This window comes from Phaenicophaeus curvirostris, chromosome Z (assembly GCF_032191515.1).
Source record: "Phaenicophaeus curvirostris isolate KB17595 chromosome Z, BPBGC_Pcur_1.0, whole genome shotgun sequence".
NCBI classification, from domain to species: domain Eukaryota; kingdom Metazoa; phylum Chordata; class Aves; order Cuculiformes; family Cuculidae; genus Phaenicophaeus; species Phaenicophaeus curvirostris.
In genome coordinates this window covers 41,135,693-41,158,632 of record NC_091431.1, presented here as the reverse complement: position 1 = coordinate 41,158,632, position 22,940 = coordinate 41,135,693, and the positions used below count along the sequence as shown (strand labels likewise).

At 36.3% G+C, this 22,940-nt stretch overlaps 1 protein-coding gene across 1 annotated transcript in view; it reads left to right on the top strand.

Annotated features, from left to right (window-relative positions):
• Positions 1 to 22,940, top strand: part of CNTLN (centlein) — a 194,554-nt gene that overhangs the window by 133,359 nt on the left and 38,255 nt on the right. The window contains 3 exon segments of the mRNA XM_069880520.1: positions 821 to 995; positions 3,905 to 3,998; positions 4,637 to 4,860. Of these exon segments, the coding sequence (XP_069736621.1) occupies positions 821 to 995; positions 3,905 to 3,998; positions 4,637 to 4,860 (493 nt within the window).

The window sequence follows — 22,940 nt, the reverse complement described above, 5'->3', positions numbered from 1 at the left end:
CAGTAACAAATCAAAATTACTTTCTGGCAAGGGATACCTTCACAAATCCGTTTGCACAAATGGTGATGAATAGACACTGACACTATAGAAAATGATATGTCTGAGATTTTTAAGGTAGGCTTCACTGAATATCAGAAAACGAATTATAATCTAGGACAAGACAGTGAAAAACTGGAAATTAAGAGGACGTTGAGTGCAAGTTTAAAAAAAAATGTGAAGTAGAATGAAAGTTGCAGGTCCAGTTTTTCTGCGCAGGCAAACAATTTCAGTAGAAGGACTACCACACTTAACGGAATTTAAAAGCACTCCAGTGGGCTGCTATGCAGAGATTTCACTGAAATGTGATTTCTGTGTCAGCTGACACTACAGCTCAAGTTCAATTGAAGCAAAATGTTATTGAGTAAAATATTGTGGTTTTGCTTGTTTTGTTGTCTAACTTGAAAAGGAAAGACAGTAGAAATGTGCTATATCTTTAAGCTGTTCACAGACTCAAAGTATATATCAAGTAGTTTTTAATGTATATCACTTTTGTAGGCTGTAGCAAAAGCTGTCCTTTAAGAAGCAGTTAAAGCCTCAGACCATAGTGCATTTTGTGGTGAGATTCCATTTGACAGAGTAGAACTTGATAAGTGAATTTCAGAGATTTCTTCTTTGTTGTATTTGTAAACATCTGTTGAAAAGTCAACTTAGTACTGTTCGGATTTTACATTAGTTTCTCTACGTTCTTGCATGTGTTATTTTCCATGTCCTCAAGCAGTGGCTGCTTGGAACTTTAAACATTTATCTTTGTTTTGTGTTTTTCCTTAATGTGCTGTTCTAGTGACTCTGAAATACCAGCTTCTGAAAGTTTTGAAACAGTGATTATGAAGACAGTGCAAAACATTGACCCACTGCCCCACAGAAGTAAACAACAAGGAAAAAAGCAAATACTGGATAGTCAAAAGCCCTCTGATTTTGTTCATTTAGAAGGCAAACCCCAGCAGTATAATAAAAAGGTATGTAGTAGAACTTGTTTTGTTCTTCTGTGTGAAGATTTGAAGTTTAATTGTTAGTATTATCACTGCTGTTCCTCTCTTAATTAATTTGGCTGTCTTCGTAAACTGAAAAGAAAATCTGCTTCCAGATATTGAATGGATTAGTTCATTATAATTTAGTCTACTAAAGTATTTGGAGGAGGTGTCAGGGGTGCAAAAGCTGATTAAAAAGTGTATCGTTGTGGTAAGCTAGTCCTGCTGTCTCACAGTCCAGACAAAGAATGCCTCAGACAACCCATTAAATCCTCTCTCGATCAGAAAAGTCATGCAGAACAGAGTGACCTAACCTGTAACAAGAAAACAGCACCACTCCCCTATCCCCTACTCCCATCTAGCAAACTGGTGTGCTGATGAATCAAGCACAGTTTGCTGTGCGCAGATAGAGTTGTCTCCATGTTGGAAAGATGCTTTTGGCTCACTCTCTGTCCAGAAGATTCTGTCTAGAGAAAAGCGTGCTTTTAGCTTCTTAACCCATTTACATTTATTGTCTGGGATTTAATGCCTTGTCTCATTCTTAACGTCTATGTGCAGTTTCCTCACAGAAGAGGGCCAGCTGGTTGTTTCCCAGGTCTTTAGAGGCTCCATACAATCCATAACAGATGACTCATTTTTGGACTTTTGAACAGTGTCTAATATTTCTTCCCTCCTGTGTTCGCCTAAATAAATCACTTCACTTCATGGAATTTGAAACACAAGAAGATATTGTTTCTTAGTCCAAGAAACACAATACTGAAACGACTTGCTGCTGTTAGAAAACTAGTTTGAAATTCTGTTACCTATAGTTCTAAAATAAAGAGATTACGCTTTCTTAGTCTCAAATTTAGAGCAAATACAGGCTCTCTGGTCTTGTTACATAGTCTTCATTGTGTGTTTCCATGAAAAGATCAGTTTTTTTCTGGCAGAAAAGTTGAAAATGGGGGAAATTCTTCTGCAACCATCTGTTGTTACAGAATACTCAGTATAAGCAAGTGCACGAGATACGTGTGAAAATCTGACAGTCTTCTACTCCTCTTATCTCCTGCTGTTCTTTAGTGAGGATATACAAGGCAGGGAATCCAGGAGGCTCTTACGTGGTAGTATAAAACAGAGCCAGTACCTCTTCTGTTTGCCTATAGTGCAATTACTCTCTTTTGCTACTGGAAAAGACAAACAGGATATATTCTGATACACAAATTGTACAGACCAGAGGACTTGAAACATACACAGGTAGCATCCCAAGAGCCCATAAGCAGGTAAATAATCTTCAGCAGAAGTTCCCTCTTGCAGGAAAAGCACCTGAAAACATCATTTGTGAGTACCAAAGGTAGCATTGCAAAAAATTTTAGTATTCAATATTGGAAACATCAGTTTTAACAGAAACATTAAATCCCTCTGGAGGATTTAAGGACACTCCAACTGGTTTATGGTATTCTCAAACAAAGAGAGATTAGAGAAATCTCCTGAGTCCTGAGCTATGCCTGGGGTTGGAGATGAGGTAATTTATGATACATGGACTTTCTCAGTTTTGCCCCACATGGTATAAACATATAATAACCCATGCAGTATCAGGAGAGTTATTGGCATTCTTTTGCAACTCGTACATTTATCAGGGCTTTGGCCTAGAGTTGAGATCTCTATCATTTTGCTGCAAGCATGGATCATTTGCTCATCATCTGCTGAGACATCAGTTCTCTGTAACATGTGATCATCATTTCAGGCTAGCATTGGTCATTCAATTACACGTCTTCAGTGTCAGCAGGATCCTCTGGTCATACTGGTAGGAATTGAAAGTTGCCATTGCTGTCTTTGAGACATGGAATAAAATAATTACAAGACCACTCAAAGGAGATGGAGAAGAGCTTGACCTCCTTGGTTTTCTGTTGCTTTGGTTTTAGCCAGAAAAGCTGGCATTTACATTTCTTTTTTTTTTTTTTCTTTAGCATATCCTGTTTCCCTTTACTTCTAATTGTGTTGTGACTGTACAAATCTGGAATTCATGACTAAGCTATCCTATACTGACAGTGATTTGTTCAGTTAACAGATAATCCATTGCTGTTCAGCCTTTTAAATTTGGGGAACAACAATTTTAGTTATGAATATTTCCAGAAATATGTTGCATGATATCACACAGAAATTGCAATCTGAAGATGTTAAAAATTGGATAAATGTTGCAGAATTAAAAAAAAAATACACTGAGTATTTAAGAACCAAGGAAGTAGTACTTTGGTTTTGGAGTAAGCCGTGCTCAGGGCATTTTCATTTTATATGTTATGAGCAGCATTTTTCTTCAGCTTCTGCTTCTGTCATTGAATATTTGATAGGTTCTGGAAATAGCTGATTTTTCAAATCAGATATCTAAAAGGCATGCAGCTGACTTTATTACACCTTGTACAAACCCAGGAGATGTGTTTTCATGTATGTGTATATTCATGCATCTTCGAGTTACAGCTTAATGTCTAATCTGATCTTTCTCCTTTTGGACTAATAAGACTCCTTTTACTTTTTATTTTCACCTAAATAGTTTGAAAAATAGAATGTTGTAGATTTTCAAGTAATACAAACCATGTTTTTTCACTAAGAGTTAATTCATATCTTGTCTAGAAAAATAACATAGGCATTAGCAAACAGACGCTTCATTTTTCTCTGGGATTCTTTGGAAATGGTTATGATTTGCTTATGACAGTTTATTCTTTCCCCTAAATTTGATGGGACAGAAAAGCATGCTTTTAGCAGGCTGATGTTTGAAGAGTGATTTTCAAATTAAAAATCATTAGAATCTTGTGTATTTGAAATAATTTTTGTTGTTCCAATTCTAACAGGAAAACTTTGCAGTATTATTTGGTGTGCTATAATGAAGAATTCCTAGCTTTGTGCTTCTGGTTTTTATTTAGGGCCATTCACAAAATGAAGACCTGGTAAAGTTATGTCCCAGGAGAAGGAAGATCATCTGTTTTATAACATCTTATCCAGCAATTGTAAGCAAAGGTAGGAGTGTTTTATATTTTGGCAACTTCGTAAGTAAGATTGTCAAAGTGTTCCTGCCTGATATTCCAAAACCTCTTCTATATTGCACAAATCCACTTACACGCAGTTGCAGGACTTGCTTGTTTAAATTTGCAAAGTATATTTTCAAAGATTTAGCTCACTTTTTTAAAAAGTGAAATTGCCGTATGAAAAGTGACTATCAAACAGCATCTTTTTACACAGTTATAATATACCCTGCTTTAAATAAGTCCCACCTACTGAATCTACTGACTAAAATAAGGTTTTTTCACTACCTTTTGTTTTTGTTTCGTCCTTGGAGCAAACAAAGCCAATGAAACAAAATTAACTTGGCTTTGACCTTAAAAACATCCATTAAGAAGATACTGAAGCCTTTTTTTCCAGTAATACAAATCAGAAACTTAAGCAACATTTACCTTTCAATTTGCTGTTGAGTTTACAGTGTTGGTATTTCAGAAGAACGTCATAGAGCAGTTACAGGCTAACAGAATTAATTTACCAGTTTGCTTACAGTTTGCTTTTAGAGCCTAGAACAGTATTTTGAAGGAACAAAGAAAAAAACAGGAATCAACTTATTTATGATGATTTGTCAGTTTAGTAACATGCCATTTTATGTTTAGTGAACAGAACAAAAAGGAGAAATATCATTGTCCAGAAAGCAGGCTACTCTGTTATAATGCTGCAGGAAAGAATTAAGTTGTTGCAGCAGCAGATAGCTGTTTTACAGAATGAAAAAAAGACAGCAGTGTCTTCTGTGAAGGGATTTAAAGAAGCCAATGAAAAACTAACAACTGAGCTACATTTGGCAGATGAGAGACTTCAAACTAGTAAACTGACCATAGAGGTAAAGTACTTTTCATTATGATGACTTACAATGTTTAATTCTGTTGAAATTCTCTGAAATTTTAATAACTTTGGTTTTTGTCTTTTAATTTGTTATGATAAAAGTTATTAGATGTTATATATTTGCATGCTTTGTACAAGATGATGAATCCTTTACTATGTGTAAAATGGTATTGAGGCCTGATTTACTATTGTGTCAACCCAATTCATTAATTCTTCTGAAAAAGAAGTTTTCATGCTGACATTTTACCTGTATTCAAGTGGATGAGAGAAGTTTCACTTTTAACCTGTGGTCTGTAAACTTGTCAGAAAGTCAAGTCAGGCCTCATGAACTAGCTCCCATTCCTTTGTGAAGAACAGGCACTTTTGGAGAAACCATCTGTCTCTGTACATCCCAAGTGCAAAGTGCTCAAGGCAGCTGGAGCTTTCTTCTAAAGCAGGCTCAGACCAGTTCCATGTCTGTTTAATCCCTATCTATCAAGGTGGAAAGCTAGAGAAGTTTTTTTCAAAATTGAGACTAGGAAGCTATTTGGTTTACAGCCCCAAAAATGCCAGCTTTCTTCTCTTCTTTAGTGTTTCTATTTAATCCTTTCCCATACTGTTACTTCTTTCTGGTTTTCCCCATTCTCATTTTTATATATGTGCGTTTTGTGTTAATCTATATGCAGCTCCTCAGCTGGAATTCTTTTCTGTTCATACTGCAGTGATTGGCCTGCCCTTTATAGAGCTGAATCAACAAACACTTTTGCAATAATCGTCTCCTGTTGGTCACACACACATCCTGCTTCCAGAATTATAGTGCTACAACAGATGGACTTGCTGGAAGGAGGCAGACATTAAAAAAGAAATCAAATCCCCTCCCCCTCACACTTCTCTGCTTTTGTGTCTCTGCATAGACGCCAGAAGCAGTATCAGGAGCAGCACTTTTCACTTTCTTAGGGCTGGGGAACATTTAATTTCTAGAGGAGGGAAAACCTCATTTCTTTTACTCATTTTGCATAACTATATGTATGTAATGTATTGTTCAAAAAGAGTTTCCAAGGTCATTGGAACCAATGGAGATCTCCCTTTCTCACAAACAGTACAGTAATGTAAAATTTCATGGATGGTATAAACCTCACAGAGTTACGTAATTTAGGTAAAATATTGTGCTTGCTCAGACACCTTCATGTTTTCCCTTCCTAGAAGACTGCACCTTAGGTGTCCATAGGAGAGCAATGTAAGAAATATAATTTTGAGAGGCCTTTATCATGAAACTGTTTAAAAAAAAATAAAGGCCAAATTTGTTTCAAGATAAGGGATTCTGTAATGTGAAAGTCTGTCTACAAGTGAACTAGCATGTTCTTAAAACCAAACCATTTTTCGTGGAAAGATTTTTTTAAAAAATTATCACTGGTCAATTTAAAGGGTGGTGCATTCTAAGCAAAAATAAATAAATGGCGTTGCAGGTACTCAAGGAAAAAATCTCTATTAGGCATGCACATTTTTTTCCTTCTCAGCAACCAATTCAAATTCCCTTTCTTACAACTAATTATTCTTCAGGTGCCATACTAGTGCCACCAAGTGGGAAATTTAAAGTAGAGGCTTGGGCTACTTGCCAAGTAAAAATTAAGGAGGTAAAGAACCCACACAGTCACTGCAAGGTACGTGGATGTTTTAGAGAGAGAACCATGGTTCAGTGAGATCAAATGGTTGTAAAGCACACATTTGTGCGCAATTTTTATGGGTTTTTTTTTGGTTTTTTTTTAAGAAATACTGTCTAGAAGTAAAGTTTTAAGATATTGCAAAGGAAATGACTTTTTAAAAAGATTTTTTTTCACTAGCAATAGCACTCCTCATTGTTTCCTTTCAATGCTTCTGTTACTTTAGATTTTAGAATTTTCTTGCACAGGTAGAAGGTGCAAAAAGGCAAGCAAACCATGGAAAACTAGAAGGTTAAAACAATCTCTGTATTTAGGAAGACTCTTAAACACATCAAGAGTGTCAAAATGACTAATATAAGTAAAAAAATGAGCTTCCATATGTAATTATAAAGTTCTGAGTTACTTTATTATCAGTGAACTTGTGATGCTGGGCTAAGGTGAGTGTAGCATTCTAGCCACGGTAAACATTCATGTCATGGCTTGAACAAGATGCCATGTTGCCTGATTTTAGCTAAGAAAATAAATCCATTAGCAAACAAGGGCAGATGTTTGTGTAGTCAGTCCTTCTTATAATCCCCAAGGAATCTAGTGCTAGAAGACTGACTCTGGATTTAGGATTTAAATATTGCAGATGTTCATTTTCAGACAGATTTTACAGTTTGTGCAACCTAAGGACCATTTTGTATCTGTTGGTTTTCAGAATCCATGGGTTTGTGTATTTTTCTTGAAGACCCACATAGATCCATAGGTACTTATGTATACCTTTATCTGTCTGGTGGTAAGAGTTCAGATTGCTGGATTTGAGTTCATTTTTTGTTTGAACTTATAAACTCTTTGCAGTAATACAGATTTCTTGCTTTGTTTTGCTTCTGCAAAAGCAATTCTTTGCATATTTCTGCAATAATGACTGTAAAATGACTGCACATGTGAGAATCAAAGCCTGCATTCTCCAAAGATTCACATCAATGCTAAGTCAAGACCATTTGTACAGATGTGCAGTAGTAATATTTTGTTATCAGTGTATAGAAATCACAGCTGAAGTTGATACTTAATGTAGAAGCAAAGAGGTTTAGCATTTCCTTAGTTTCTTAAAAAAACTTATGAAAAGAAGTGTTGGAAAAATCCAGGAAATTTTATTTTCTATGATTTGTTCTCCCTCTACTCATTTCTGTCACTGGTGACTGCTTATAAGACTGTATTATTTGCATCATCTGCAATAATTGTAATAAGTTTTATGCAGTAGGTGTCATTCTTGTTGCAAAAGTTCCAACAAATTATATTGAACTAGAAATTAAAATCGTAAGCAGGTTAAGTCATTAGTGCTTATTTATTTCAAGGCCACTCATGAGTCTGCTGCTCAAAAGTACTGCATGATCTTTTGCATAATTTGTCAATTTTCCATTTTCTCTGAAATGTAAGAGAACTTTTTTCCCAAGCTCTTACTGTGCTTTCAAAATGCAATTTTCTTGCCAAAAGTTTGTTTAGTTAGTGGATTATGTCAAGCATAGAAAGGCATGGACATGAAAAGCAGAAGGGATAAAAGTGTGGTGAAGCAGTATGTATTGTCTGACTTCTCCAGAGTTTGCAAGTACAGTTAATGGCAGCAGAGGTTTATCTAAGGATTGAACTAAACTATGTGCCAGCATGAGACTGAAATCTTCTCAAAATTTGATTGGGTGTAAATTCTGTGGTTGTTTTTCTTCTGAGGTCGCAATACTATTGTGTATGGATGTCTTGAAGAGCCCTCTCTGTGGGCACAGTAGGTAAATCAAAACTCAAAACATAACACCCCCCACCCCCACCAAGATCCTGTTTTCTTGAGAGAAAGCCATCCTTGCTTTCTTGGTCTTGCTACAGTGTTCCACACCTGAATGGTGACATTATCTGTAGACAAGAAAAATTGTCTGTAATGGGCCCTACCTGTAGTTTTTGAAGGCTTTGAATTGACAGTCAAAAGAATATTGACAATTAGAAGCATAGATTTTGATATGTTGTAGTTTTATTGGAGCTTTGCTAAGCCTAATAAATTGAAAATCATGCTATGATGTCACACTTCTAAAGGCTGTAAGCAGAAAGAGACAATGCTGTGTAAGTTTGTGAGACTAGAATTCACCTTTTTAAAGTCCAAGTCCAAAATTCTGCCTGGAATGAAGCATGATCTGCTAGTTGACTATGTTTGTTCAAACTTTTGGATTACCAAATGGGGAAATCTCTATATAACTTTTCCTCTGGTAAACTACTGATTCAGAATTCTGCTGATACAAAACAGTTCTCAATTTTCTATTTTCTACTCTGTCAGTGAAGTTGACTTGGAAATAAAATGAAGAACTGCCAAATGGTGAAATGAAAGCAACTGTGTTTTTAAAATGCATCTACTCAAATTTTTTTAATTATTATTCTATTTATTTTGATAGTTTGCTGTATTGAAAACTAACAGCATCCTGAACTCAGTTCCATTAAGAGAACTACACTGTAAAATATATTTATTGTGAAAGTGTGCTTTCATTAACAAAGAAAAATAAAGTAAAATACCTTTTACATTTATATTGATCTCTGAAGAAAAATTAAAATAGACCTGTTGAATTATTGATGAACAGTTAAAGTACATTACGTGTAGGAAATGCATCTCATTCATAAATTAAAGAGAACAGTTGGCACGAACTAGAACTATGAGAGTTGTATTATATTGCTGTCAAAATGAAATAACTTAAGGATAGGTAAATTCCTATAAAATGTATTATAAAGAAAAAAATTGTGGAGACTGTATGAAGTTCATGGAATATACTTACAATCTGTATAGCAGTATCATGTAGGGATCCCCAAAAGTATATCTCTATATTAAAAGGCCTGTATCACAAGGATTAGCATGTTCTTGTAATGTTACAAATACAGACACTAAACATATCTATAAGCTTATCTGATATATGTACATCATATAGTACAATACAGTAGTAGAATATACTTGTACATATATAACATTAAACACTGGAAGGTATCATCTTGTCATTTTTCTTCATGGATTTCATGTATTATGTAGCTTATTTTTCTTCACCTTCCCATGATTTGGTCAAACTTTCCTTGTCCATTGGTTCTTAGCTTATTACAAAACAAAAAAATAGAACTCAGTTTGCAGGCTTTTTCCCCAAATAATTCCTGAATAAGATCCTTTTTGAGACCTGGAAGAGCACAACAAATACTGTCGTAGTAGGATTTTCTTTTGTGCTCGCAAGAATGTCTTCACTGCATTCAGTGTGATCTGCTCATTTAATTAAAGCTAAGCATAGAGCTAGACTGGGTTCTTGAACCTTCTCTACTATGTAAAGTTCTGCGGATAATATACAGTTGTCAGGTAAGATTTGTTCACCATCACATCTCACTCAAAAAAATTATTCATATGTAGATGAGCGATTAGATTTCAGCTCTGGCAGTCTGATTTTCTCATAGATTGTCCAGTTTGGTTTGCAATTGGATCTGTACTCTTAATCCTGTTCACTGGAGTGGTCCATGAATTATTCATTATTAACAAGTACCAGTATTAACTATGGAAGTGATTTACTAAACTTCCACTGAATTTAATGAAATTTCAAGACCTCCTGAGTATGATGGTGAAAATATATTTCATTTGCTCTAGTCTTGAATACAGACCTCACTATGGTGAGTGGTTCTTTTGTTTTTGAACTTGCAGGAAAGGAATTACAATAGAGGATGTAGCTGCATTTTTTATTAATATTGTATGACTTAGTTGTCTGATAGACTATGCAATAACACCTCTGTGTACCATTCTATATTGGTGCTACTAACTTGCAAGAAGTAGATGCCTTGAGTTTCTTTCTACCTTAGAAGTTTGAGTTCTCTCCCCTTGGTTGCAGTTGTCTGTTTCATGGTATTTTTTTATCCAACAGTCTCTCTTTTCTCTCTTTCCTGGTCTATGTAAAGGTTTTCCTCATTATGCTCTTATGAAAAATTTTCAAGAGTCATGAGAAGCTGGGGAAACACTTCTGCATTCCTTTGTGTTATGAACATTAAGTCAGTTCATTCTCCTGCACTCTCCTAATGCATACTGTTCCCTTAGTTTTCCTTCCTTTGCTCCTTTTCTAATCTCTTAACAATTCCTTTTTGGGACGTTGGGAACATAAGGTTAGTGGAGAAGGGTGCTCAGTATAGTTGGCAAGGCAGAGGCATGTAGTAGGCAAATCAGTAAGAGATGGTTTTGTTCCTTATTTCAGGAGCTGGGATTCCAAAAGAAATTAAAGGAGCATGGTCATGGGATTTCAGAAATGGGTCTATGACGTGGAAGCATCTGTAAGTCTTGCAAGCATGTCCACTCATTTTGTTGCATGCCCCTGTTAAACAGTGATTGCTTGTATTAAAATGTACAAAGGAGATTAAATTCCAAAAATTATCTTCATCACGACTGGTTTTACTTACTATTTGGATAGGAGCTAAGCACTGACACATGGAACACAGTGTAGACTCAATGTCTCAATTCATGCCTTAAGGTTAAATTGATGCATGTAGGTATTGCTTAATCATTTTCAGTAGCTCAGAATCTCACGTACCATGAAATTAATTTTTCAGTTGATCCCTCACATGAATGATAACATTATTTTTTTCGTCAAGAAAATGGTTTGCACCTTACACATCTATTCCATTTGAATATACTATGAAATATATGACAGTCTTTTTGCTGTTTGTTTTATAGGTAGAATCTTTCAGTCATTTTTTAAAAATTAGTGGCAATGTAAAAAATCCAAGCCAATCCAAGAGGATATCTTCAGTCATTGACAGCTATTCTAAGCTTTCAATCTTCCACCAGAAGCTGATTGAAAACTATAGATCATTATGACCTCACAGTGTTCTTAATGAGGAAATCATTACATCCTAATGAAAACCAATACATTGCTCAAGTTCATGTTGAGCGAGGCTGAATTGCTGTCTCCTGGGAACCAGGGACTCTGAAGAAAAATGAGAGTACTAGTAGGTAACGAGCTAAGCTTGAACTCCTATTGCCATTGTGAAAACCACTAGTACAATCTCTGAATTTATAAACTGTAAGCTGTACAATAGGAGCAGAGAGAATATGTTTTCTTTCACTTGGGCGTGATTGCCAAACTAACATGATCGCCTTCTGTGACAAAGTGACTCGGCTGCTGGATGAGGGAAAGGCTGTGGATGTGGTCTTCTTGGACTTCAGTAAAGCCTCTGGCCTGGACAGGCGCACACCCTCCTGGGTGGAAAACTGGTTGGATGGCCGGACCCAGAGAGTGGTGGTAAATGGAGTTAACTGCAGCTGGAGGCCAGTGACAAGTGGGGTTCCCCAGGGCTCAGTGCTGGGTCCAGCCCTCTTCAATGTCTTTATCAATGACGTGGATGAAGGCATTGAGTGCACCCTTAGCAAGTTTGCGGACGACACTAAGCTAGGTGGAAGTGTTGATCTGCTGGAGGGTAGGGAGGCTCTGCAAAAGGACCTGAACAGGGTGGATCCATGGGCTGAGACCAATGGCATGAGGTTTAACAAGGCCAAATGCCAAGTCCTGCACTTGGGGCACAACAACCCTGTGCAGTGCTACAGACTGGGAGAAGTCTGGCTGGAAAGCTACCTGGAGGAGAGGGACCTGGGGGTGTTGGTTGACAGCGACTGAACATGAGCCAACAGTGTGCCCAGGTGGCCAAGAAGGCCAATGGCATCTTGGCTTGTATCAGAAATGGCATGACCAGCAGGTCCAGGGAGGTTATCCTCCCTCTGTACTCGGCACTGGTGAGACCGCTCCTTGAATACTGTCTTCAGCTCTGGGCCCCTTGCAATAAGAAGGATGTTGAGGCTCTGGAGCGAGTCCAGAGAAGAGCAACAAAGCTGGTGAAGGGGCTGGAGAACAAGTCTTGTGAGGAGCAGCTGAGAGTGCTGGGGTTGTTTAGCCTGGAGAAGAGGAGGCTGAGGGGAGACCTCATTGCTCTCTATAACTACCTGAAAGGACGTTGTAGAGAGGAGGGTGCTGGCCTCTTCTTCCAAGTGACAGTTGATAGGACAAGGGGGAATGGCCTCAAGCTGTGCCAGCAGAGATTCAGACTGGATATCAGGAAAAAAATTTTCACAGAAAGGGTCATTGGGCACTGGAACAGGCTGCCCAGGGAGGTGTTTGATTCACCTTCCCTGGAGGTGTTTAAGGCATGGGTGCACAAGGTGCTAAGGGGCATGGTTTAGTGTTTCATAGGAATGGTAGGACTCAATGATCTGGTGGGTCTCTTCCAACCTGGTTATTCTATGATTCTATGATTCTATGATTTGTTTGCTCCTCGAATACTCTATGTAGCTCTGATATCTATAGAGTTTGATGGAAGTAAAAAGCATTTGAAGAAGACTTATAAAAAGAATTTGAAATTATGCCTTTCCAGAGCACAATTTGAGTTCTACAGAGATGTAACTCAAGTTTAAATATCTAAGAAACAGAAATCTGCTTTTAGACCCTTCAGTCTAGCAAAGGAAGATTGAAAAAAAAGTATCAAGGACACAGAACTGAAACAAGATAGAAATATACCAGACATGAGATCTGTAATGTGTCTGTAATTGACCACTGGCAATTCGAGTCAGAGCATTGAATCATAGAATCATAGAATCATAGAATAACCAGGTTGGAAGAGACCCACCAGATCATCGAGTCCAACCATTCCTATCATTGCAGTAATATTGGACAATTAATCTAAAAAGGAAGAATTAGAGAGAAATCAGGTAACTCAGGGGGCGGAGTCTTCCTGAAAGGAGTTGAAAAAATGTCTTTTCTGTAGGAAGCATGAAAAAAGTAGAGGCAGGAAGAGAGAGGTTATATTTGATGACATGAGTTGAATTAATGAAAAATACAAACAGGAAGGCATATTCGCAACTTCAGTAACACTTTAACTGAACAAGAAGAACTGATAGAAGAAATGCATGTACTTAATAGAGCACAGCTGGGTAACAGTATTTTTATGATGAAACCCAGAATGCATTTACTAGTGGTGTGGAGAAGAGTTGTAAACATAGATGACAAATTTGAGGAAAGTCAAAACAATGTTTTATAAGGATTACTGTAGCCAAGGAAGAGTGTTATAATGGTGCTCAAATATTAGATTATGAAAAGAAGAATTCTGCAGCAGAAGAAAAAGCCATCACCACTCAAGACATACAAATATATTGGGTTGATACCAAAATATTTTTTGTTATTAACCATCAGCTCTAAAGCACTGTATCTCAGGCTAGAATAAAAATTTATTACTTGAAATAAGAGCCATTAGAACCTACACATTTTTGCAAACAAGAAACAAGTGTGTTTATTCCAGTAACATAGAATTATGGAGTCTTGGAAATTATTAATTCTTCAAAGGCATTTTGAGCTGCTGCTTAGTTGTGGAAAATCTTTTCTTGGAGGAAGTTGTTGAGATGATTGAAGATAGGGTAATTGGTGAGAGAGAGGTCTGGTGAATAAGCTGGTCAATGTATAGTTCTGTCACCTCTCAAGTTGTTTTTGTGGGTCTGCTTCAGTACTGGCTCTCAATTGTTTTTTTAGCTATTGTAGAAGGATGTCAGTGTTCTTCCTTATCTTCAAGGCTCTCGATTCTGTTACAAAATTTTTTATCAATTGTTGAGCTGTACTTTTGTTGATGTTCCCCTGACCGAATGCTTTGTTGCTATTGCTAGCAGTTTCTGCTGCTTTACATTCCCTTTTGAGCTTATACAACAAAATCACTCAAATTTGCTTTTCTTCCATCTGTAATCTGGCAGTGTAATATCAAAATATAAACACTGAGAACAAAACCATTAGCAGAAATAAGTAAAGCAAATTTTGCACTTTAAAATGGTACATGACTTGAACACAGTTAAATAAAAGTTTAATCCAAAATGAGCATCACAATTTATAATAATGACAAAAACGCCAATCATTTTTGCACCAACCTAGTAGAATCATTGCACAGGGGCAATGGATAGTGAGACAAAGGGAGTAACCTAAAGGAAATGTAAGTTCCACAACATTCAACAGAAACATTAAAAGAGAATTTGTATTTAACGGAAGAAAAGAAAAAGTAGGTTTTGTGGGGTAAGTTACACAAGATATAGAGTTACATTGGTCTTATACAGCCTTTAGATTTGCAGATTGCAGAGCTAAGAAGAGTCTGAAGCTCTCTAATTTAGCTAGTGCATAGATTGGTAAGGGAAATACAGGAAAGAAAAATATAAATAACCATTATTTTAATATTTGTTTCATATTCTTTTGTCTAACTGTAGGGCTGAATATAGGGAAACAGTTTTTTAATGAGGTAGTAGAAAAATATTTAAAGGAGAAAGTTTTTCATTTTAACTGAGGGTGTGAAGACAGTTTAATCTTTTTTGAATAAAAAATCTTTATAAAGGACACAAGTTGAGATATTTTGGTAAAGACTTGGCTTCCGAAGAGTAAAAATGCTTATTTTTGAATTATTGTTTGAAGTCGATGCTTTGGAAGAAGGAAAATGTAAACTAAATTTACTGTGAGAAATGAGGGAAAGTTGTTCTGATAGTACTTTCAATTAAAAATCTGCAGGTGCTGTACTTACCTGAAGATACAAATTTTACAAGCTCTGTCACTGAAAAAGCGAAGTTAAGATAATCATGAGGAAAACTAAGCAGTAGGAGACATAAATTTCTGTTGTTTCCTTTTTAGGAAAAGCGTATATTGAGTCCTTACACTATAAGTAGTCTATAACGTAGTAGTTCATGGTCTGAAGACTTCTACTCTTCGTAGTTTTCCTGATGAAATGTTTTCTAATGTTCTTTTTTTTAATGAATGTAATATTACAAGAAGGCATTGCATACAGTGTAGAGTACATTTTATTGCAGCCCAGTGTCATACGTATTGTGTAGAGTTCAAAAGATACTTGCATTTTGTAGTAAATTCCTCAAAACATTATGAATATTGGACTGTCCTGACTGTGTGTTTATTTTTCTATCAAGTATTGTAAAATTTTAGTTTCATTACCATTATTCAGCTGCTGCTTTGTGATATTTGCTCTTAATTTTCATAAAAAGGAGTTTAAAACTTCTTTATACACACAAAGACATGTGCCTTGTTTTCATATACTCACTGCGTATCTCTAGATTTCTTTTTACACAGACAGTTTTTAGCAGTAGACGTCCTGTGTAGGGTATTCAGTTTATTATAGATGTCAGATCCTCACGGGCCATGGCTTTTGCCAGATGAAGCACTTTTGATTTTGAGGCTGATGAAACACAGTGCTATTATTGATCCGTGCATGACACAGCCTGTCTCTCTGCTGGCAGAGTGTAGCAACATTTATCCAGGAATTTGTGAAATGTCACTCGGATCATGTTTATAAGGTAAACTGTGCAAAAACCAGGATTCAAGCTGAGAATCCATGAGGAATTGGATGCAACTCTCTTATTCTTTCATCCTATCATCTAGATCAGCCAGGTGGTATTTGTTAAAACAATGTCTGTGTTTTATAGTAGGTGTTGAACATAAGATTACCACTTGAAACTCCTCATGCATTGTAGTCATATTTTAAGTTGGTGAAGGTGATCTAAACATCACAAGTCTATAATTTCTATTCTGTAGCAAAATGATGGTTCCCATACAGCTCCAACCAGGAAACTCTGCTTATGTTCTTTAAAGAATTTGACTGGTTTTGCTTTTCCTTGCCTGCAGAGATGTGTGGTGATACTTGTTTGTCATTAAGATCTCAGAAATGAATAGCGGTCAGAAAGTGTGTATGGCTGTTGCTACACATAAAACTGAGAAAATACTGATATTTACATATTTTGTTTCTTTATAAAATATTATTGAAAAGGGCTGTTCATTTTTGTTAATATCAAAGGCATGCAATGTAAAAAATATTGAAATATATGCTAAATAATAAAAAGCAAGCTTCCATATATTACTTATGTATTTGTAAAGGGTCAAATGTGACTTCCAGACATTTTTTTACCTAGGGTTTTAGCAACAGACTCACTGTTGTTTGTGAAAGGCTATTGCACCTTCTTATTAAAAAAAATTGTTCTAAAGTGTAAAAAAGACACAGAGAGCTGCAATTATGAATTTTCATTTTCTGTTTCTAAAACAGCTATAACAGTAACGATTTGAGTTAATCATGAAGAAAAAGAAATTCTTTTTGCATTTGTCAACATTTTTCAATTTTAAATATCTTTAGAAAAGTCTCTAGATCATCTGATTTAAAAATTGTTTAGTAGTGAAGTCAAGAAGAAGCAAATTTTATTGAAGTTAGAGGTTTGAGTTTGGCTTTCTTGGGAATTTTCTCAAGTATAACAAGGATTTTCTTTTATTTCTGTAAGATAATTTCTGTAGTTTTAATTCCATGAGGCCAAATCAAGTTTTAAATGAAATATCATTTGTGAATGACCACCAAAAGGTACTTAATTTCTACTTTTTAAAATGGTTTTTTTGGGGTGTGTGGTTTTTGGGTTGGTGTGGCTTTTTGGGGTTTTTTTTTTTACTTACTGGTATGTATTTGTTTTGCATATGTCCACAGGCTGGACAAATACTGGTGTCTGTTTCTCATGAACATGGAGGTGGTATTTCATAGCATGAATGGTACTTGCTTGTCCAACCTACTGCTCCTCATAATAGAACTGTTGCCAGGTTGCTAGGCATTATTTCTTGCAGAGGATTTCACAGAGGATATTTGTTTTGTGACTTAGCAGTGGCAAGGCACTCTGAAATTACTGTAACTTGGTTTTGACACCACATATAAAACACACATATTGGAAGAAAGAAGCAAGAATTCTAAGAAGTTTTGAACATATTAACCATGAGAGGAGATTGAAAGTGTGTAATTAGTGAAATCTATGAAGTAACAGATCAACAGTAAAGACTAGAAGAGTGTAATAGCCACCTTCCATTGCAAGAACGATCACTTAAAAGGGCTAGTGATCAGTTTGTGCTTCCATCTCCTTTAAAAGAGAATAGATTTGATTTTTGAAGAAAGATTATTTCGATATAAAGGCAAATTTTCAATCTGAGAGCACTGAATAACTGCAGAAAGTTGCCAGAAGAATATTCTCTGTTGTTAAACCAAAATAAATTTTCGGGAGTAATCTACTTAGTCTTTTGCGCAGGTGCTAAATTTAATGCATTTTTGTCATCATTACTAGCCGTGCTCTTGTTGCAATTGATTTTTTTTTTTTAATTTTTTTTGTCATCATTCTCAAATTAAAGACTTTTTTCTTAGCTAGCTAGCGCAGGAAAAATATCTTCATAATGAAGGTTCTTAACAGTGGAGCTAGCAGCTAGGACTTGCAAACCTTTACTCCTTGGACACCTAGTTCTCCTTTTCCTCCATGCAGCTTATTATTCTTTGATTTCTTGTAAAGTAGATCAATGATTAGAAAGCAGGAATATAATGACAGCTCCCACATCTTCTCCTTCAGGGAGCAATGTCAGAAACCAAACATATTTTGTCCTTTTTAACTGCTCCAGCTTTCAGAAGGGGAATCTTCTCCTTCACCAGTTAAGTGCCGTTAGGTCTTCTGCTAAGCCCCAAGTTCTCTTCTTCGACTCTGTTTCCTTACCCATCCCACATTGAAGTTTTCTTTGTCTAGCTTATTGCACAAAAGAAAGTACCATTTTTATTAAAGCTTGCATCTTACTCCAGCTTTCTCATTCACACAATCCCATGCTTAGGCTTGTATTTTCAAAGTTAATGTTGGTGCACTGTTGCCTAGCTGCTCCCTTTCACTACAGGAAGAAACTTCAAAAGACACATCGTAGCCAGGAGTACAAACCAGAGGCATACAGCCATTCTCATCACTTTACCACGTAAGATGCATGAGCCTTCAGACTGCATTCAATTTTTTTTTTTTTTTGGTCTTTTTAGGCATGAAGGAATAGGAATTAAGAACTAAGGCACAGAATCACAGAATCATATCATAAAATCTTAGGAGGGTTTGGCTTAGAAGGGATCATGAAGGTCATGTGGTCCAGCCACCCTGCAGTGAGCAGGGACATCTTCAATTAGATCACGTTGCTCAGAGCCCCAACCTGACCTTGAATGTTTCCAGGGATGAGGCTTCTACCACCTCTCTAAGCAACCTTTTCCAGTGTTTCGCCACCCTCAGTGAAGAAAAAAAATTCTTCCTGATGTCTAGCCTGAACTTCTCTTTCAGTTTAAAACTATTACCCCTATCCTGTTGCTAGAGGCCCTGCTAAAAAGCTTTTCCGCATCTTTCCTTATAAGCCCCCTCTAAATACTGAAAGGCTGCACTAAGGTCTCCTCAGAGTCATCTCCAAGCTGAACAACCTCAGCTCTCTCAGCCTCTCTTCACGGGAGAGATGCTCAGGCCTTTGATCATTTTTGTGGCCCTCCTCTGGACCCACTCCAACAGGTCCAAGTCTTTCCTGTGCTGAGGGCTCCAGAGCTGAATTCCAGGTGTGGTCTCACTAAAGCAGAGTAGAGGGGCATAATCACTTCCCTCGACCTGCTGGCCACGCTTCTTTTGATGCAGTCTAGAATATGGTTGGCCTTCTGGACTGCAAGTGCATGTTGCCAGTTCATGTCCAGCTTCTCATCCAGCAGGACTGCCAGGTCCTTCTTGGTAGGGCTTCTCTAGATCTCTTCATCCCTCATCCTGTATCAATACTGTGGGTTGCCCCAGCCCAGGTGCAGGACTTCCACTTTCCTTTGTGGAGCCTCATGAGGTTTTTGCCAACCTGCTTCTCCATCTTGTCAAGGTCCCTCTGGATAGCATTACCATCCCTCAGGGGTGTCAGTCTCATCAATCAGCTGGGTGTCATCTTCAGACTTGCTGAGAGTGAACTTGTCACATCCTCTATGTCATTAATTATGATATTAAGCAATGCTGGTGCCAGAACAGACCCCTGAGTGACACTGCTCATCACTGATAGGCCATCCAGACATTGAGCTGTTGACCACTACCCTCTGGGTGTGACCACCAACCAATTTCTTATCTACCAAATAGTTTACCTGTATTTCGCCAATTTGGAGAGCAGGATGTTGTGGGGGACCACGTGAAAGGCCTTGGAGAAGACCAGATAGATGACTGTTGTTGAAGGCATGTTCATCAACAGTAGGAAGTGTTACAACTAAGACTACTTCTGAGATAAAAAACCGTGAACACTTATCTGAGAACTGCACCTGAAATTCCTTTTAAAATATGGTTACCTACAGCATTCCTTCTTTTGGATCATCCTCATTTTTGTCTGCTGTACACCCCACTTCTTCCAGGATTCTTTGGCATCCCTATTGAAGTCAGACACAGACTCTCCTTATAACCCTGAGGAAAGATTTTTTGTGATTTTGAAGCCATACTGAAGTACCTGGACCTCATGAAGTCAGCTATAGCTGAAGGAAGTAGGAGGATCTTTATGCTTCCTTAGTAGTGCTTTGCACCATCTAATTTGTTCTCCTAAATTTTCCTTAGCAATTAATGAAGTAATCATGGACTGTTCTCATATTTCCAGGCTACCTTTGATGCCTAATGTGGCAAGAGCTTCAATTTATTTCTCATTAATGGAGACTGTATGACTGGCCATATTATGTCTCACAAGATTCAAAAGCACTGGAAAAGGATTTATTCTTCGGTAGCTTGACTGGGCTTATGTGCACGGTTTTCTGTTCATTTGTAGACTGAGTGAACACAGGTGGTCCTGTGGTCTTCAAGGTGTTATGTACACCAAGGAGAAATGTGTAACTTCGTCTGTACTCTTATTTCAGTGAAGGAAACAGAAGCGGTTGAGGGAAATATAACAAGACAGCAGCTGTAGGTCTGGTTCAAGCTGGGATGTTAAATTGCAGGGATTAGGCACAACTACAATGTGAATGTATGTGAAAATAATTAATTGTCCAAATGTATTGTAATATTGATGATAATCATGATAAAGGGAAGGTGTATTTCATTTTACACATTAGGCTGAAAAGATGGCTTTTTCTTCTGATGGTCTCTTTAACCATTTAATATGTAATAAAAGAAATACTTTACCCTAAGCTGATTCATTTATGTCTGTAATTTTAGCTAGGGTTCCAATGATAGCATAAATTACAAATTAAAGATAAGGCTGTGAGGGTTCATTTGCAAGAATCCAGGGATGAATTACCATTTTAATTTATATGCAATATGTTTTAAAGGTGATTTTTAAATGCATTTCATGATTTTGAAAAATATCCCTGTCTTCACATACACCCCCCCCAACGTCTGTCACTACCTCCCTTATACTTCTCAGAAGTGGCTAGTAATATTTCTTTATTTTCTTATGTAGAAAAGTCAACAATAGATTAATATTTGTGCAGTATAAGCTTTATGTGATGAAAAGAAATTCAGCCTTTTAATTTTTTTCAGCTCTTTGTTGTCTATTTGTATATTTGGCCTGCTCTGAGACTAATGAACTTTTCCAGTAATTAAATTTGTTGATACTGTTTACATTTAAAATGCTTTGCTTTTACACAGCTGTCTATATAAAAGAGAAAATAAAAAAAGCTTGTGAGAACATTTATTCAGCTTTTGTTGATATTTGAAGTAGTTAAAAATGAGATGTTTAAGTAATTGCATAAAATTAAATATAGAGCTATCTCTATAAATTTTGTCTCTTGAATATTGCAAGAACTGAGAATCCACTTCTGAGAATACCCCTGATGTACATATTTTTTAGTAATTTTTAGTCTCAAAATACTTATATCGTTTCCTCAAACCTTTGTATCTTTTAGACATGTTTTCTATAAGTTGACAAAAAATGGTCTCTAATGGTTGAAAAGCTGAGATTTAAGCAAAGAAAACCCCAGTGTATTAAAAGGGGGGCAGATTATGGGAGATGGAACAGCTTTTCGTACAAACAGAAAATTCCTGCCCACTTACATTTGAAATGCAGAAGTACTTCAGTAGAACATGTTCATTCTGTAAAACAGATGAAAATGAGGAATGGTTAAATAAATATTTCACCATTCTTTCAGCTGTTTTGTTTCTTCATTTCTTGTATATTCTTTTAAAAATAATTTTAATTTTTAAGGAGATAAAGCTGTATGCTTTGGAACTAAGTGAGTAAATTAAAAAAAGTTTAAAAACAGTCTTTATAATAGCGTTTTCATTTTGATTTCTCTCTATTTTATGTGAGCTATATGGAAAACAGATGGAAGCATTATTAATTTTTTCCCCCAATGAGTTTTAGTGCAGCATATTTGTATGTGTTATCTGAAACATATGAATACTTAGTATTGCTGCTGTTAAATTCGTAATGAGTTGTAGGGATTGTGAAATTCCCTGACTGGCTCTCATGCAAGTAGTTCATTTGCAGTGCTTAGAAGTGTTAAGATTAAGCAGGGGGAATATGGCAAGCACTATCCCTGACCCTAGATGAAAAATTCAAATTTCTAGCTTTATGAGTTTGCCCCAACTCTCATGGTTGGTGAAAATCAGGTAAATGTTGTGTAACCCTGAAGAAAAACCTTGCAATAAAACCTGATCCTAACTGTAAGAATTTGCATGGATTTCATGTCTTGTATTGAAAATGTTCTGTTAAGTGCAAAGATGTGGAAATCTTGGAGCAAATTTTATGTATCAGATGGAAGTCTTTGCTTCTGTATGAGAAGTCTTAATATGCATGGGCACATTCAGTGTTGGAAAACCCAAATCAACTTGTATTTGTTTAAAGAGCAATGGGGTGGACTGCTGCCACAGCTTCACAACTGGTTTGCTATAATATTCAGAAATTTTAAAGTGGGACAAAGTGTTGTAAAATATCTCTGGTTATATTTTCATTTTTAATTTAATTCTAGTAAAAAGTAATTTAACGTGCCACATTGTGTCTTTGTAGATATTAATATTTCAAATAAGTTAAACCAGGTATGTAAGGTGCAGTATAATACACTGTGATCTTAAATACTTTTTATAAGAAATATTAATTTTTTAATTCCTTAATTTTTATCCAGAAATGTTAAGGCCTTAAAGACAGGATCCTACACATCTGTATATTTTGGCAATTTGCATCTCCACATTGGAAATTCAGTGCCTACAAGAATTAAAATACATAGTTGTGATTATATAAGTGATTATAATGAAACTTCATATGTAAGTAATGTTACTTGCATAGTTAATAGTCCTTATATTCCTTTGAAATTTGCAAGGACAGATGGAGTGCTGCATCTGCTTTAGTAGAAAAACAAGATAGTGTCTTAATATGTGCAGAAATTAGACATGGGATACAGCAATGTTTACTCATACAGAGACATGAAATGAAAGAGTTAGAAAACACAAGCTAAAATGGAATTACTTCAGGTCAAAACCCTTGACTTTGAATTTATGTTATAATACAGATGGAGTGTTTCAGAAGCATTTTCATCATATTAAAAAATTGTTACCTATGTTATTACTAAGGGTTTTTTTATTTTCCATAGTTTATTGCAGTTCTGTACTCAGGTTTGTCTGTTGTTTATTCTGGAGAACTGG